The sequence below is a fragment of the Rhipicephalus microplus genome, chromosome 1 (genome assembly GCF_043290135.1).
Source record: "Rhipicephalus microplus isolate Deutch F79 chromosome 1, USDA_Rmic, whole genome shotgun sequence".
NCBI classification, from domain to species: domain Eukaryota; kingdom Metazoa; phylum Arthropoda; class Arachnida; order Ixodida; family Ixodidae; genus Rhipicephalus; species Rhipicephalus microplus.
In genome coordinates, this window is record NC_134700.1 from 173168304 (window position 1) to 173184916 (window position 16613).

Below are 16613 nucleotides of genomic sequence, written 5' to 3' on the forward strand. Positions count from 1 at the left end.
CGCAGCCAATGGGTACGAGAATGTGTGCCTGTTGAAAGCAATTCCTTTCTAGGTCACTTTCACCTCCAGTGGTGCGATGATTTCGCACCGTAATAAGCAGAAAAAATGCTGTGGACGTAAAAAAAGTAAAAAACAAAATGTCAAGAATCTTACAAACTCAGTCAAGGCCAGATGAAAACAAGTGAAGATATGGCGTGGCTGCCAACGTTTGGCAAATACGAAACCTTTGAAATTTCAATCTCACCTAGTCACATCGGCAGAACTATTTTTGGAAGTACCCTTGTGCATTTTGAGGCGCTTTAAATCTATAGCGACAACTTCATTGATAAGCAAAACCATACGCGAGCGTAGACCTCAAGCTTTTTGCAGAAAACAGACGATCGGCGAGTATTTCAGAAAATGTGATGATCCACTGTTGAACGAGGGTGTATTGTGTGGGACTCTTTATTTCCATTTTATTGGATAAGGTTCTATAGCGTCCTTTGCATTACCTCCGAAATGCTACCTCAAAGGCTGACATCGAGTCCGTAACCTGGAGCCCAACAGCGCATTTCTCTGACTGGGCTCTGAAGGCGCATTGCCCTACGATAGATGGCTTCGTTGCAACAGTTCCGTTGCAATATGCAGCTCTGGCGCACACAAAACTATGTCGTTGAATGTTTCATTGCACTTGCATGTGTCGTGTGCAGCATGGTGATCTATTATTTTAACGTGCATGACATACTGGATCTAGATAATGCAATGGCAAGCAACAAACGATATAGCGCGCTGCCTGTAAACAGGACAACGTGATGTGGACGGCACGTGACGCTGAGGTTAACGAACCCAGGCCATGCATAGTGTAAGTGTTCGATTCCCAATGGCGCAATGCACATTTATGGGGGCACAGGGCGCCCTCGTATTGCCGCGCTAGGTGCGACCTGGCAATATGACTTACGACGTATGTAATGGTTCCCATCGGCGACACACACAGGTAACTGCCATCGCACGTACCCTTGGAAAAATGACGTAGCGAGAGGGGGAGAGGAGGAGATATAGCAAGCAAGACAGCTCAACTGACAAATATACGCTTTGCAATAAATTTAGCAGAACAGAAAAAAAAACAACGTCAGTAAGATAAAACGTCTCAGAGTTTAGACGTTCATATTTCAAGTTATCGTAAGAGATAACTGTATTGCAGATCTTGACCTCGGTTTTATATATTGAGAAGCTTCACTGTGATGGCGTCCTAAAGTGCGGCACTGATTTCTTTTGCAGGTGCTTGTTATAGGACTCTTTCTTCTGACGGGAAGGACTAAGGGTCTGCTCTGCAATGTCTTCCTGTGTCTTCTTATCTGTGAGGTGGGTGACGTAGAAGAGAGAAAAGGAATATAAGAAAGGTAGGTAGTGTAACTGGACTACGTCTAGTTCGCAACCTTACATGTGGGAAGAGGGGAATAAAGGAGCAAAACAGAGAAAGAGAGAGGGTAAGAGAGAAGGAGATGCACAGTGCACACCACACACACTGCAGTTTCACAGGCAGTCGATGAGTGATGTTGCCTTCAGGAATTGTAGAAAAGGGCGTGTGATTTAACACCGGTGATTCCTTCCTAACATTTCGTAACTTTTCCACAATTCCACCTTAAAACTTTATCTAATTTTACCTAATAAATCTTCTCGATATTGATACATTCTTTGTGATGCCGCGCCTGCATAGCATGCTTGACCCGCCATAGAATAATTTTCACGATTAAAACACCAGCAATCAGACAGCTCTAATAAACTTGGCGAGAAGAAAGGCTGCAAGGGGCCTTCGCCAGTTTGCGAAGGCCCCTTTGAATGAGCGATCCCAATGTCCACAACCATCGCCTACATAAACCAGACCCATAGGGGAGGCTGAAAATTCCATCGCACCTTTCCTGCTATTACACAACTTTACTGTGGCGCCTGTTGTGGCTTTCATGAATACGTACTCTTATCGCAAAAAAATGGCAGTCATTGCCGGATGTGACTCGAAACCAAACATCACATACCGTCTTTCTGTAATCGTTTTGTCAGCGAGTACAACGTTCTGCGCAGGGTGCAGGGCAAGCTAGCTAGATGACAGACCGTATTTAGAAGATAAGATCCTCTCGTGGCCCTATGCGTACTCTGCCAGTAAAGTGACGCAGGTTTTGATACCGTTTTTCAAATCGACAGCATTGAACAACCGCTTGTACTTGTCTAATGTACCAGCACACAAGCACCGTTTTCTTTCTTTCCGTCTTTGAATTCCTTCATCCTTTCTCTCCATTGCAGGGTAGCGAACTGGACGTCCATCTGGTTCAACCTTTTTTTTTGTTTCTTCACCTCCCTTTATATGCTTCGTAAGTTCAATATTGCTACCTGACAGTGGCATTGCAGCCAAAAAGACGAAGAGGACAACGACAAAAGATAGACTGGCACGAGCTGGTCCTGTCGGCAGCGTTGCTCGCTTAACTAGTTGAAAGCACACCTGTACCTGCTCATTCAAGTTTGTACCTTTCCCGTAACGTATTTGATAGAGGTACTGGGTATCGATCCCCACGTTCCCCGTTTGGGGATCAGCGTCAGTCAGCGCCGCTAGTAGCCATGACGGCGAGTGGGTAACACTCTTTTTTGGGGCGAAGTTTTTTTAAAATAAAGCCATGTCCTTAATGTAGTTAAAATTCACCAATTCCGAAGTTTCTTAAAATCTAGCCCCGTCCCCCCATCCGTCATCGCCGTATCTTAATCAGAGTCCGCTACGAGCGCGGCGGTGCCTAAGGGCTTGCTCCTGCCGGTCACTCTCTCTCTCTAGCCATAAATTGATAACAGCGCACTCGCTGTGCACGACGACGAAGAAAAGAAGTCGCGAATGGTGGCTCAACTATACCTCTCGACAACTTTCTGTGCCAGCTCAGGCAAGGTATGGAGGAAGGAAAAGACAGGAGGAAGCATTACGTCACACAAGTGAAGCCCACCATATCGGCCCAACACGTGATCAAAACGTCAGAGCTTGCGGTAGCTTTTAGTACTCTCGGTGCTGTTTCGTCTTTGAAACACCTACGTGAACCGGCCAGTCTGCAACGAACCAGCACATTTCGATTAAAAGCTACCCGGCCTCGTACTCTGAGGTATCAGAAAGTCTCGTTTATTGCGTGATCTCCCGGGAAAAGGCCGCGTGTGGGGCCGACTTTGATGGCTTCAAAACGGGTTGGCTTGCTAAGGCTGGGTGCGTGATGTCAGGCTCTCTCCTGTGTTTTTCCTTCCTCCATGAAACAAGGCTACAATGCCCAAGCACGCACTTTTTTACTATTCTGTCGCGTGTAGCCCGCGAACGCTAACGTTTATACATTACGTAGAAAAATGAAAAACATAAAAATGAACCATGTAGTTTTATGTTCAACATCGTTTGCATTTTACCAAAAAAGCTTGTTGCGCGTGGTATTTCGAGTTTTTTTTTTACTGCTGTTTCTAGTTTTCTAGTGCCATTTCAGCTTTTTTTTTTCTGCCTCAGTAGGCAATTTTACCTTGCATAGATCCTAATTTTTTACTTACATGTTCGTGTAAAACGAAGTCCGCACGTTACTACCATATACGACCAATAAAACAACATTGTATATACTGTACAACGTGTCGCCACTCATTTCAATGTTCTAGTGGGCAACGCATGGAGGATTCATAGTTACCCGAATGATCCCCCGTTGCTTCACCCCCCCCCTAATCATCACCCCCCCCCCCTCGTCATCATTCGCTTTCTGGATATTCAGTAAATTTTTTTCTACCTGTTGGTGCTACGTAGCACGTTGTCTTATTGCAAGCTGGCAGCCTACCAATAGTCCGTCGCATACAACCTGAAAGGATCAAGTCTGCCAGAATGAGAGACTTTCGCTATGAGGCGGAAAGAAGTGGAAACTTTAAGGGGTCGTTCTTTCTTTCTTCCATTCATAAAGAGGGTCTCGTTATGGCAGACTTGATTCTTTCAAGTAGTATGCGAGAATTATTGGTCAACTGCCTACTCGTAATAAGATCACAATCTACGTAGCACCATCAAACAAGAAAAAGAGTGTTCCACAATCGCCGCCATGGCTACTGGCGGCACTGACCAACGCCCAACGTTTAAATGTGCCCTATGTAGTAAGCGGGGGTATAGCCATGGTCGTAGCTCAATTGGTGGAGCGTCGGAGGCGTTATTCCACGATCGCAGATCAGGTCTCCACCTCCGGCAAGTCATCGTTTAGTCCACTTTTCTTTCTTCAGACTTACATGACATTTGCTACTAAAAACATCCCTTAACATACCCTACAATTCCATTGAAATTTTGTCTGTTAGTTCACGATAATATTGTGCCTAACAAAGAAAAACAATCCCTCAAAGTTCTTGCTTTTTTTTTTTCTTAGTAAGTTCCATCTTATTCTGGCACACCACAGCGCAAAAACACACACAGAGGCCAGAACCAAATTGACGACGACGAGCGCAGACTTCACTTGTGTTCCGTATTCGCATAGGCTTAAGTATTCCCTTTTGTTGATAGACAACTATTTGATAATAGCAGCCAGTACCTGAAATACAAAGGTCATGCATTCTGCACTAAGCTTCTTTCCCTAAATCGAGGTCGTGAAGCCAGGCACTCACTTGATTTGGTTATACTCTTCATCTCTATTAGTTGACCTAAAGAAACAGGTTAGCGAGACCAGGCAGTTCCATCTTAAACAGGTACTGCAAAAACGCTGCTTAAGATTCACAAAAATAGGAATAGATTGCTGGCTTTTAGTATAATTAGCTTGCGAAACACAGTAGCGCACGCACGCGTAGCATGCTTAAAGAGGACCCTAGTCCTGATGGCACAACAACTGCAGAGCCCACTGCCAAGTTGCTTTAGGCTAATTAAATTTTATGTTTAAAAACCTGAAAGCTTAGCGTGTCTTTTTTAGGAAGCTGCGAAAATCGGTTACAGAAGGTGCATACGAAGCTACATCATAATAGAGCAATTCTTTCGTATTATCATTTGGTTGATCTTACCCTGAAGTTGCTTTACGGCAAATATTTGACCACCAGCTTGTACCATACGCAAAAGTCAAGAGAATGAACGCATCTTTTAAAGCGTGCTTTAGGTTGATAGGTATACTGCGTTTACTTTAACAGAAGGGCACCGCTCGCCCTCTTTTCATTATTCTCATATTTGAGAGGGAGGGGGCGCTGAGGAGAAACAGGAAAGCGGTCAAGACGTTGATGCTAAGAAATGGCTTTTCCCCCCAAATAAAGTAATGAACAACAAGCTTTATCCTCTATTTTATGCTATATCATATTCTTTCATTAAATTATGCTGTCTGTGCCCTTACTTGAACAAATTGGTGTACATTTTTTGAAAGTTATGAGAAACACCCGGGAAGTACTACTATAATGGGTGCGCTCATCTCCTTATGAATCGCACAGTCACGACATATGAACGTGTAAGAACGCTGGTTAATATAATCAATTATAACGTAAATATATTCGAGAGTGGTTCCCCCTTCCCACGCATTAGATGTTATACCTTGGTCATGACGATGATTTGCGCAGTATTCAAAGCGTTAAAAGTCGAACTGCTCATTAGGTGCTGCGCCCAGCAAAGTTAGTGAACGAAACTACAAAACGGTAGCGGAGGGGGCACGGTCATAGGTACAGTCGAAAAACTGATCGGCGACGTAATGCGTCAGCTTTCCTTGCATATTCTTGTAAACGATAACACGAAGTTTTAAGAGAATAACAATTTGGTTTTACCTAAAATAGTATCGAACTACAGCAAATTTGCAGGTCGATTTTATGGTGTTCATCTTTGGAATCGCATACGACTTCATGTTAAGTCATCTCGGTCATTGACATCTTTTACGAACAACGTGAAACACATACGGTAAAACTAGTCTTTTTTTCTTTGTCGGTAATAAATTCATTTTCATCATCATTTCATTGTTTTGAATTCTTACTTATGTGTATTACTGAGTATTGTGTAATGCTGCGATAGCAATGTATCTGCTTTTGTCATCAGTAAATATTACTCTGCATTCATTGCATTCTTTTTTGGGGCTTTTAGCTTTGGCTGCTGTTAACTTTTCTGTGCCCTGCTGATCACACAAAGTCCCCCTGACAGCTTTTTTTATTAGGGAACTTTCTCATGCTGTGTAACCCAGTTTTTACATGCAATAACAACAAATTGACTTCAATTTGCATACATGCGTTGATGCACATTCCAGTGTTATCACTCATTGATTTGATTGATATGTGCGGTTTAACCACCATATGATTATGAGAGACGCCGTAGTGGAGGGCTCCGGGAATTTCGACCACCTGGGGTTCCTAAACGTGCACCCAAATCTGAGCACATGGACCTACATCATTTCCGCCTCCATCGGAAAGGCAGCCACGCAGCCGGGATAAAAACCCGCGACCTGCGGGTCAGCAGCCGAGTACCTTAGCCACTAGACCACCTCGGCGGGGCTGTTATCACTCATGGTCAAGCTTAATTCTAAAGGCACTCAAACACACTAATCGGGCATGCAACGTTTGTGAAACAAAGGGTGTCATTTGAGAAACAGTATGCAAGTTCAATCATGGCCTGCGGCGAGCAGTAGAGCACGTCACGAGAATGTGAGGTGGTCCATGTGAAATAAAGGCAAGCAAGGACAAGTCTCAACATATCGAGTATCAACATACTAAAGCAATCACGGCTTATCAGTGACCATTGAGTTATTCAGCGTTTAACGAAGCTGAGGTTTTTGAGTAGCGTTTCGGCGAGAGTGGAATGCAAAAAGCCACGTGTGACGTGCTCTTGTTGCATGCATTGTGGTGCCATTTATCACAGTAAGAAAAATCCTTCACAATTACCAAAAATTCTTAGCAGCTCTACTTAAAACCTTTTGAACTTGAGCATCGCGCAGGCCAACACTTTTAAATCCCGTTTTGTGTTGCGCCTGGTGAAGTAACCTAGCAGCAAATAACCAAGGTGCACTGGTTTTCTCGATCATCTTTCTCGTTTTCCTTTGCACTGCTGTAGACAGTGATTTTGACGTTTTCTTTATGTGACGCCAGCCACTTGGGAAAATTGGTTAGGAGGTGGCCGTCAAAATGACGGGTAGTTTTTACGGCATGAATAAAGCGCATTATTCTCCATAGAAAAGGAAAAAAAAATATTTGTTACCGTGTTTGGTTAGTCCTGACTCACCACCTCTTTAAGTTGTAGATCAACTCTCTTTCGGAAATTCGCCCATCCGGACACTCTCCGTAGAGAGCATATAACAATTTTGATGAGCGAAATGCTGCGAAGTGTGATGTTACCCACATTTAAGAATCCCAGGTGGTCGAAATCGTCCAGAGACCTCCGCTATGGCGTTTCTGGTAGTCTGAGTGGCTTTGAAATCTTAAACAGCATAATGCAACCATTTATAGTGGCCGTTCCAGTAGATGACTTAAGAACAATTATTACCTATGAACAAGGGCAGCGAAAAATGTACTTGCTGTAAATAATTACAGTTTGACCACGCACCACTACTCTGACAGCTGTTGTTCGAAGCAGCCTTCCCTGACCAACCCTTATCATTTTCTTACTACTACATGCCTGATAGACATTAGAGTTATGCTATAAGCATGCTACACTTCGTCTGGAGCACGTAGTAAGTCAGAACTCTTCTGTTTATTACCTATCTTTCTGTCAATATTCTATCAACACTGGTATGATTGCAGCGTTCAAAACTAATTCAGCACAATCGCCATGTGTTGAAGGCATGCCTGGCTTTATTTCTTTTTCTGTCCATAAAAACCGATACTTTCAAGCATGCTCCGGAATTCGGGGACTTAACCGTTTGCGATCTATATTACGGAAGTATGAAAATATAGGTCAAGGAAACAATTTTTTATGTGATATGAAAAAATTCATTAGGGTACATTAAAGAATCTCGAAGTGAAGCAACCTGTACATGAGTAAGATGTAGGTGCTTCAATGGCGAACACCTGAAACATTCTGGCATACGTCCAGATTATTTTAAAGGACACCCAGGACGTACAATGACTAACAATATGCGGGCCTAACTACCGTAGTAAAGTGTACGCTGTAAATCCACAGCGGATAGTGCACGAATTAATACACCACGTGACACAATGTTAATCAAAACCAGCGGCACTTTCCTTAACCTTACGTCAGACATAGAAACGAGCCCTCCGAAATTTCCTACTTCATTTACCTTGTGTGGGACCATTGCAACGTCTCTCAGTCATTCGGAGTTGTGCTGTTTGAGTTGGACTCTCTTTACTCGTTTATGTGCCTCGCTGTTGTGGGTATCGGCGATTCTGTCTTAGTGCTATTCACGACATGGAACTCTGAGACTGGCACACTAGTGGCCTACTTCGATTCTAGTAGAGCTGGTGCAAAAAAAAAAACAGCACTAGACGAGACAACATGCAAGCTTCTCGCGAGGCTGCTGCGTTTCTCATTCAGATGATGAGGTGTAGGTGGGACCATTTGGGTCAAGTGTAGCAGCTCTCAGCGAAAACATGAAGTTATGTTCTTACACATGTCAAAAACTATGGCCACGTAGAAGAAATGTCCTTTGTAGATTACAATGCCAATCACTGGGCAAGCGAAATAACGCAGATTGCGAAAACAGGGTATTTTTTGTTTCACTTTCACACCACACGGCGGGTATCACTGTGGTCCGATTCAACATTAGAATCGAAGATGAGGCATTCATTCTTTGCGTCTTTTCAAACGTGAAGGGAAAGTTTGAGCTCTACTCGTGGCGCACTAGCACATTTTTATCCAGTTGAGAGCGTCATTGATGATCTTGTTTACAGTCATGCAATAAGGTTGCCAATTGAGTCAATTGAGAAATACACACAATATCCTCCGTAAACAGGACACATGACTGGAAGAACGTGCATCACTCAAACGCTGCCATATAATTTGACTTTGACGACAGAGGTAGATGCAGGGAAAGTGCGATTGAAGGGCAAACATTTATTGGCTTTCCCCGTCCTTGGCTTTAGGCGTTGCTGGATGTTGGGATGGCAGGAAACGAGGGAAGGGGTGAAAAAGTCGAAGCCACGATGCTGATGGCGTCATTTCTTGATTGGGGCTGACTTGCCTTCTACCGATGTGTTCGCCAAATGTATAGATTTCCAATACTCGGCATCTTATGGAGGCATTCCGGAGGAGACGTCACAGGTCGGAAATCTATATCATCTGAAAACGTCCTTGCCGAGCAGCTGGCGAGGGCTCGTCGCAAAGCCTACGGAGCAATCAAGAAGGCCTCTTCAGGAGAAGAATTGTAGCATATATATGTGCGCTTCGCAAGTGTTTTTGAAGAACAGTGGGTACGAAATGAAAGAGGAGCTCGTATTTAGGTAGCAGCATGCCAGAATGTGCTAGAATAAGAAAAGTGGCTTACTCTTTGTTTATACGCTTGTGTAGTAAGCGGGTTTCTCACGTGTCCTATTATTTGCTTTCTTGTGCTCTTCATGTCATCATTGATAAAAAAATTTTTGTCGAAAGACCTGAGCTGTTACATGGAAGAGTACAAACTGAATTCTACACCTGCAGCCTCTCTAAACAAAGCTTACCGTGGACTGATGATGCCAGATGCTCGCTTCAGTCCTTGTAAGAAAAGAATGGATGCTTTTGCCACTTACCATATGTTCACGAAAAATGACGCCATACCCCGCTAAAGGGAACCATGCGTAGATGCAAAGTAGCGTGCCCTAACGCTTACACTCGTGACGGCGCTGACGTGGCCGCTCATCACGGCATTACGCAGGAGTGTTTTTTGCTCGAACATGACAATCGCTGTTAATGAGATATGAGAGAGAGAAGACTCCGATTGGACAGAGGTACCCACAGTCCGCTGTAAGTTAACGCGCACGCTGCGAGTTTTTATCGTTTTGTTGAACTACGCACAGAAAAAATTTCCCACCGGCACTATCTTGGATGTCAAGATGCAGTGCCTATATATACGCCGTGGCCAGTGAACGGTTGTAAAGCGCGAATAGCCGGTGTCTTCAATGAAGAAACTCGCTAGCCGACGCTGCTTGAGTCGGTGTTGCGAGGTGAGAGAGGGGGAGCGTAGGAGAGCAGATGGAAGGGAAGGGGACGCGCATGCGCTTTAAGGGTGGCCACGCCGCACACCGGATTGAGCTCGACCCTGAGACGCTTCGCATCTAATAAATGTCCACCCAATTTTATCGCGACGTGTTCCGCATAACTGCTGTCCTAAAGGTTCTGACAATGACGTGTTGTAACAAGGCAAGTCGACTCTTTTTTTTTTCAATTAGGAAAAATAGATTTCGTGCCATAAAGCTTTTGATAATACGAGTGCAGTGAAGACTGAATACCACCTTCACCCGAATGCTCTATTGAAGTGTATTGACGACAGCCTAAACGTTTTTATAACAAAGTAGTACAACAATATTTATTGCACAGGTCTTCAAGGGCGTAGGCGTGCTGCTGTGGCTACTTCAATCTCCACACAGCCTGTTGGGTCACGTGGCTGTATTCCTGGTGACGTGCGGCCAGTACGCGTCGAGAGCGTGGACTGCAAGCTTGGCTCTCTGCGTGTTCCTGCTCAAACACTACAACGCTCCAGAACTGTCTACGCATGCGCGGGTTATGTTCTTCGTGGCGTACGGGTAAGGAAGCGAACGTGAAAACCCACAATGCATTAGAAGCGGATACACATCGTCCAACATTATGTTATTCCTTTTTGTGTGATCCCAACTACTTTCAGAATTAAGAATTGGGCTTCTCGGTAGCTGTGTTGCCTCATTATATATATATATATATATATATATATATATATATATATATATATATATATATATATATATATATATATATATATACATACAGGATCTAACAGACAATAATGCCAAGGAATGTATAGGGAAAGTTATTAGAACCAATGTCAAGTAAATAAGAAGAAAGAAAAAAGGGTGAAAAAATAACTTGCCGCGAGCAGGAAACGAGCCTACGACCTTCGAATTACGAGTTTAATATTTTTCACCCACATTTCTTTCTTCTTATTTACTTAACATTGGTTCTAATATTGTCTGCTAGCTCTCCTTATTATTGTGTCAAAACGAGCCCTTGGTACACACTTCTTTACCACATATATATATATATATATATATATATATATATATATATATATATATATATATATATATATATATATATATATATACTCCTACTTTTATATATATATATATATATATATACTCCTACTCCTACGATTATACTCCTACTTTCTCGCTTACTACTAATTCCACTCTACGCATATTATATATATATATATATATATATATATATATATATATATATATATAATATGCGTAGAGTGGAATTAGTAGTAAGCGAGAAAGTAGGAGTATAATCGGCAGTATATGGATTGGCTGAAGTACGTTGGGCGGGCCAGCGGCTTCACTTTAGTGATAACACAAAGCAGCGTGGCTAGACGGCGACTACCGGCTACGCGATCTTGTGATTTTAGCCGCGGGGCTATACCTGTTGTGTGGTTATGGCGGGAACATCTCTCGTGACCAGCGTTTCCACCGTGTTGCATTTTATTCACGTGACTATTCACGCTACTAGCCAAGGACATTCAGTGCCGTTTCAGCTCAAGGGCGAAGCAATGAATAGCAACAGACTAATGGCCGGAAATCGAAATGCTAAGGCTCACAGCCAACACTTGTATCATGAGACCTGGCTCAATTGAAGAAAATGCTGACGTAGAGAGACGTGGCCGTGGCAGCGAGCGAAGTGGCCTTCGAGCGGTCTGCGACACCAACGCATACGTTGCATACGTTGCCCAAGACTTGATAAGTATAACGAGCATTTCGCTCATCCATATCAAAATAAGGCACGCGCGATCGCGCCCGGATGAACAAAGTACACAGTTTTTGTCACGCAGGCCCGGCGTTTCTCACAAATACCTAGAGGGAAATGTGGCACCACCGTATATGCGAATTTCTTAAGGGGCGATGTTGGAGCGCGGGGAATTACGGTATATGTGTGTGCGAGCTAGGTTTGTGTTGGCTGGCGTTGAGTGAGGCTTCGGCTCAAAAGCGAATACGACTGCGCAAATAAACCTTCTCTACAACAAATGTTTGTAAGCGGATCTAATTGACACGTATTATATTCTAAAATAAAAGTCCTCTTACCTTGACGGCACCACCAAACGGCAAAGGATAAAAACAGATGACATAAACGTGGCGGAGAGAATGCTTGCTTTGTCATCTACCTGCCAAGTTTAGCGGCCGTTGGTTATCTCTTACACTTCGTAAAATTCTACACAAACGTAGAAAGTTTTAGTGTTAAATACAACCCGTTTGTGTGAAATGACAAAAATAAATAGGTTATCACGTGCTCTTTTACTAAGAAATCAATCAATTTATCGTGAAGTGAAACGAATCTTCGAACTATACAAATTTGAGTCAAGTTTCGAAGCTCACGTATCCCGTCATTACCTTGAATCCAGCAGCTCTCTAGCGCCAGATTTTCCTTTAGGTATGATTGTGAGAAACTCCATGGCAGGCGCTATTCAGGCCCCTCTACTGCCGTCCTATTGGGCACGAGGACAAACCACGGCGCCGCCATGCGCAGACATCCCTCTGACATGCTAGGTTGGATTGCTCCGCCAGCTCTCTCGCGCGCAGCCAGCACCTGCTATCACATCTCTTTTTTTCTGTTATTGTTGTTGTACATCACTTCGTCCAAATCTTTAAAATTCTGCTGAGCCTTCTTGACTGATTGTGCGAAATGCTGCATAACTACTCCGAAAAAAAAAAATATGTTGTTTCTCAATATGTCTGACAGATGGCGTCACCTGCTAAATCCACTTATACAAAAGCCACGGGGGCCGAGTTAGTAGGGTAGGGATAAAAGTGAAATATCACGCCTGGCTACTTCGTGTACGCAGCGCATTGCGGCACGCAACAAAACAGTACCCACCACAGATAACGTTTACCACACTTTTCTGAATTGTATAGTCTCTAGAAGTTCGCACACATTAAGTGAGAGCAAAACAACGCTGTTGAAAAGTGAAAACACCGGGTAATTCGGTGTTGAAAACAACGCGTTCAAACATCCACTTCCTTCCGCCAAAGCGAGGCGAGATCACGTGATTGAATCTTTTACGTCACAGTGATTGCAGTACCCACGCCTCCAGTGGTGGTGCCTCACGCCCATTGCCAGAGTGGGTTGTTACGACAGGGACGGCCGTTTCATTCTGCTTGAGCCGCATTCCACGGCAGCGACTCGCGAGCTTTCATTCGCTCACAAAACACACGACGGGCGGGGTTACGTTATAAACTTGAACGACAACACTAGAAGCTATTACCCACCGCTATCCTGAAATGTCATCGAGAATTCAAACAACGAAGGCATTGCTAAAATTCCTAAGGACAACAGAATTGCACGAGCGATTATAGACTCCTAATAATGCCGTATGCCGCACACAACTGCCACTGTGCGTGGGGACGTTATATATGCGCGTGTGTGCTTCCCCCTATCTCTTTCTTTACTCTTTAAATCTCATGCATACCTTCCTTTTTGTGCAGGGTAGCATACCAGCTATACCAAACTGGTTGACATCTCTGCCTTTCCTCTCTTTCGTTTTCATTCCATGGACTTCACATTGCACCTCACGGCGACGTCGAAAAAGCGTCTCTAAGGTTCATATAATTGTTGTAGCAATAAAAGACACGCAGCACTGCATGTCTGTGTGCCTACGTGCGCGTGAATTCATATTTTCAGACTGCGCAATTTCGAAGGAAGCGCTCACGTTGAATTCCAGAGTTTTGCTGGCGGCGTCTATTGGTCACGCTAGAAGCTTGTATGGATGTTATTGTGTTGATGAGAAAACAGCAAAAATGTGTGGCATGCAGCACGCACACTCAGTGCTACGACGTTGCGACGACACGCGCGAAGTTAGCGTGAATTGGAATGTAAATTAGAACTCTACGCAAGTTCCTTCTTTTTTTTTGTGCTCTCTGTGATTGTCAAAGAAGTCGTGCCTCGGATCTGTACGTACGAGTCATTGTAATTGAAATGCAGTAAGTCCAAGCAGATGGACCATACGCGTGTATTCTGCATTGAAGAAGAGAGTGAGCCGCGTGATTGTGCGCTCTTCTTTTTACTCTTACTTGCGATAGAGGAACTGCATGCCAAGAACAGAAAGGGTGAATCCTGTTTGATATTAAGCCGCGACACGGCAATTGCCTTCTCGAGTTCAAAGCCTCCTTCAAACTGTACCGACACTCAGACCGGTATACGAGGTTCGTTCATTGGATGTCCGACACCAGTGTGGCAATTCTCTTTGGGGAATCAGAAAATAGAATGATTGAGAATGCGGACCTTCCCTGACGTGCCCGTGACATGTAAAATGTTGGGGGGGCAAAGAAGAAGTTTGGAAGGGGATATCTGCATCGTTCAGAGAGGTCGGTTGGCAGGCAGGTGCCGAACGACGAGTGAGCAGTCCGAGATTCGGCGAAAATAGTTCGCGGTTTTCAATTACACGTGCTTGCTAAAAGCTGAGAGAATGTCGTGCCGTCTCGAGCACTATCAAGCCGACTAGGTCTCGGCAATGTCACGACAAAAGAAATTTAAGTGAAACGTTTCTTTCTTTTCTGGCTTCACGAATCAGGCAGGTGAAGAAGATCGAAGCCCAACAAAGTGATAGTAATTTAGAATCCATCTCAGAAGAAGCTTCCTTTTACGTGGCAATAAGTGCTGCTTGAAGCAGCGTGTAGTCGCCTTTACATTAAAAGTATTGTTAACTCCCACTCATCTTCTTTGACGGCGTCTTCTGTAGGTCTGAAGAAATCGTAACATAAGTTGCTTCAAACGCGACCACCACGCGGATGATGTGTCGGCTGCAGGGTTGACGTGGTACTTACTTGTAGCTTTGTGGAAATGCGCATCCAACAACCGCACTTTAAAAATGAGCTTACGCCGGAAGCATGTTCTATTTGTTCGAATCATGAAGCATTTGTTTCTGTAGCCATACATGAGAGTTGGCGGCACTTACACGCTTGGTGATGAGCGTAGCAAAAAAGAAAAAAACTAAAGAGTTGAAGAATGATCAGTTAGTATTACGTCTGAAATAATACTGTAATGCAAAAGCACTCGTCGCAATGTCGACGATTCGTATATTTCCACAGTCATGTTCCTTTGCACATTGTTTTATTTGTTTTGCATGTCGACCGGTGACTAAGGGTTCCTATCGTCCTGACAGCGACGGTAATGATTGTTGGTCGCCTGGCGTGCGGACATCGAGTGAACGGCACAATGGAAGTTCCTCTGTTTTTCAACGGTGAATGTGAGGTAAGTATATATATATATATATATATATATATATATATATATATATATATATATATATATATATATATATATATATATATATATATATATATATATCGGTGGGGGCATCGAATTATTATGTGGGCATTTTACGTTACCACTAGTTGTGCTTGTGTGGTCAGATAAGGTGCGATCGTCAGCCGGATGCGAGAAACGACTACCAGCATGATTATCACGAAAAAAATGGCATCTATCTATCTATCTATCTATCTATCTATCTATCTATCTATCTATCTATCTATCTATCTATCTATCTATCTATCTATCTATCTATCTATCTATCTATCTATCTATCTATCTATCTATCTATCTATCTATCTATCTATCTATCTATCTATCTATCTATCTATCTATCTATCTATCTATCTATCTATCTATCTATCTATCTATCTATCTATCTATCTATCTATCTATCTATCTATCTATCTATCTATCTATCTATCTGTCTGTCTGTCTGTCTGTCTGTCTGTCTGTCTGTCTGTCTGTCTGTCTGTCTGTGTGTCTGTCTGTCTGTCTGTCTGTCTGTCTGTCTATTTAAGCGACACTAGATCATGGTAAAAAAGAAAAGCAAAGGGACTTAAAAACATTCCGCTCGGAACTCTTCGCATCATTTTTCTTCGTACAGCACTCGAACATTATTCGAGGCATTAATTCACCCGCGAGTGACCATACAGGAAGTACGTTTAGTTCAGCGATCATCTGGCGGGTATACCCTCCAGTGAAGGCCAGTGTCGCTCTTGCTTTTTACTCTTGCTCTTTCACCCGTTTCAACATCGATCGGCTGGTTGTTTTCGTTTCTCTTACGACTGCACGTTGCTGTCATTTTAACGATGCGATCACTCAGCCACGTGCCCGTTGTTTTAGTGTATGCGTCCTTGTTTTGACGTAATTCAGTTCGGGACACTACACGCTTGTGTGCGCGCGCACGACATGTAACAATTGAACGTGTTTATTAGCCACAGACAATGTATGTGCTGCAGGCTATGCCACTGCCCATTCGAGTGACATCCGGGTGACAAAGTGTGGTCGGCCTGGAATATGCGTGTGGTCTTAACATATATTTCAGGATGTACGCACGACTACGCACGTACAAAAATAAAAGAGGGAGATACATGAGGAAAATCGTACATCTGAGTACGATCGCCGACAGGGTCAAAGGGATTAGCAATATTTATTCTTCAAAATAAAAGAACCAAAAATACTTCGCCAGATTCCACGTACCTTGGAAATCAATGCTACGCAAGGAATG

The 16613-nt window shown here is 43.5% G+C and overlaps 1 protein-coding gene across 1 annotated transcript in view; it reads left to right on the forward strand.

The window, feature by feature from the left end:
- The window catches only part of LOC119178550 (lysosomal cholesterol signaling protein-like), a 147562-nt gene that overhangs the window by 111714 nt on the left and 19235 nt on the right, over window positions 1-16613 (forward strand). The window contains exons 9-11 of the mRNA XM_075867939.1: window positions 1258-1341; window positions 10427-10632; window positions 15217-15325. Of these exons, the coding sequence (XP_075724054.1) occupies window positions 1258-1341; window positions 10427-10632; window positions 15217-15325 (399 nt within the window). The remainder of the gene's footprint in view (window positions 1-1257; window positions 1342-10426; window positions 10633-15216; window positions 15326-16613) is intronic.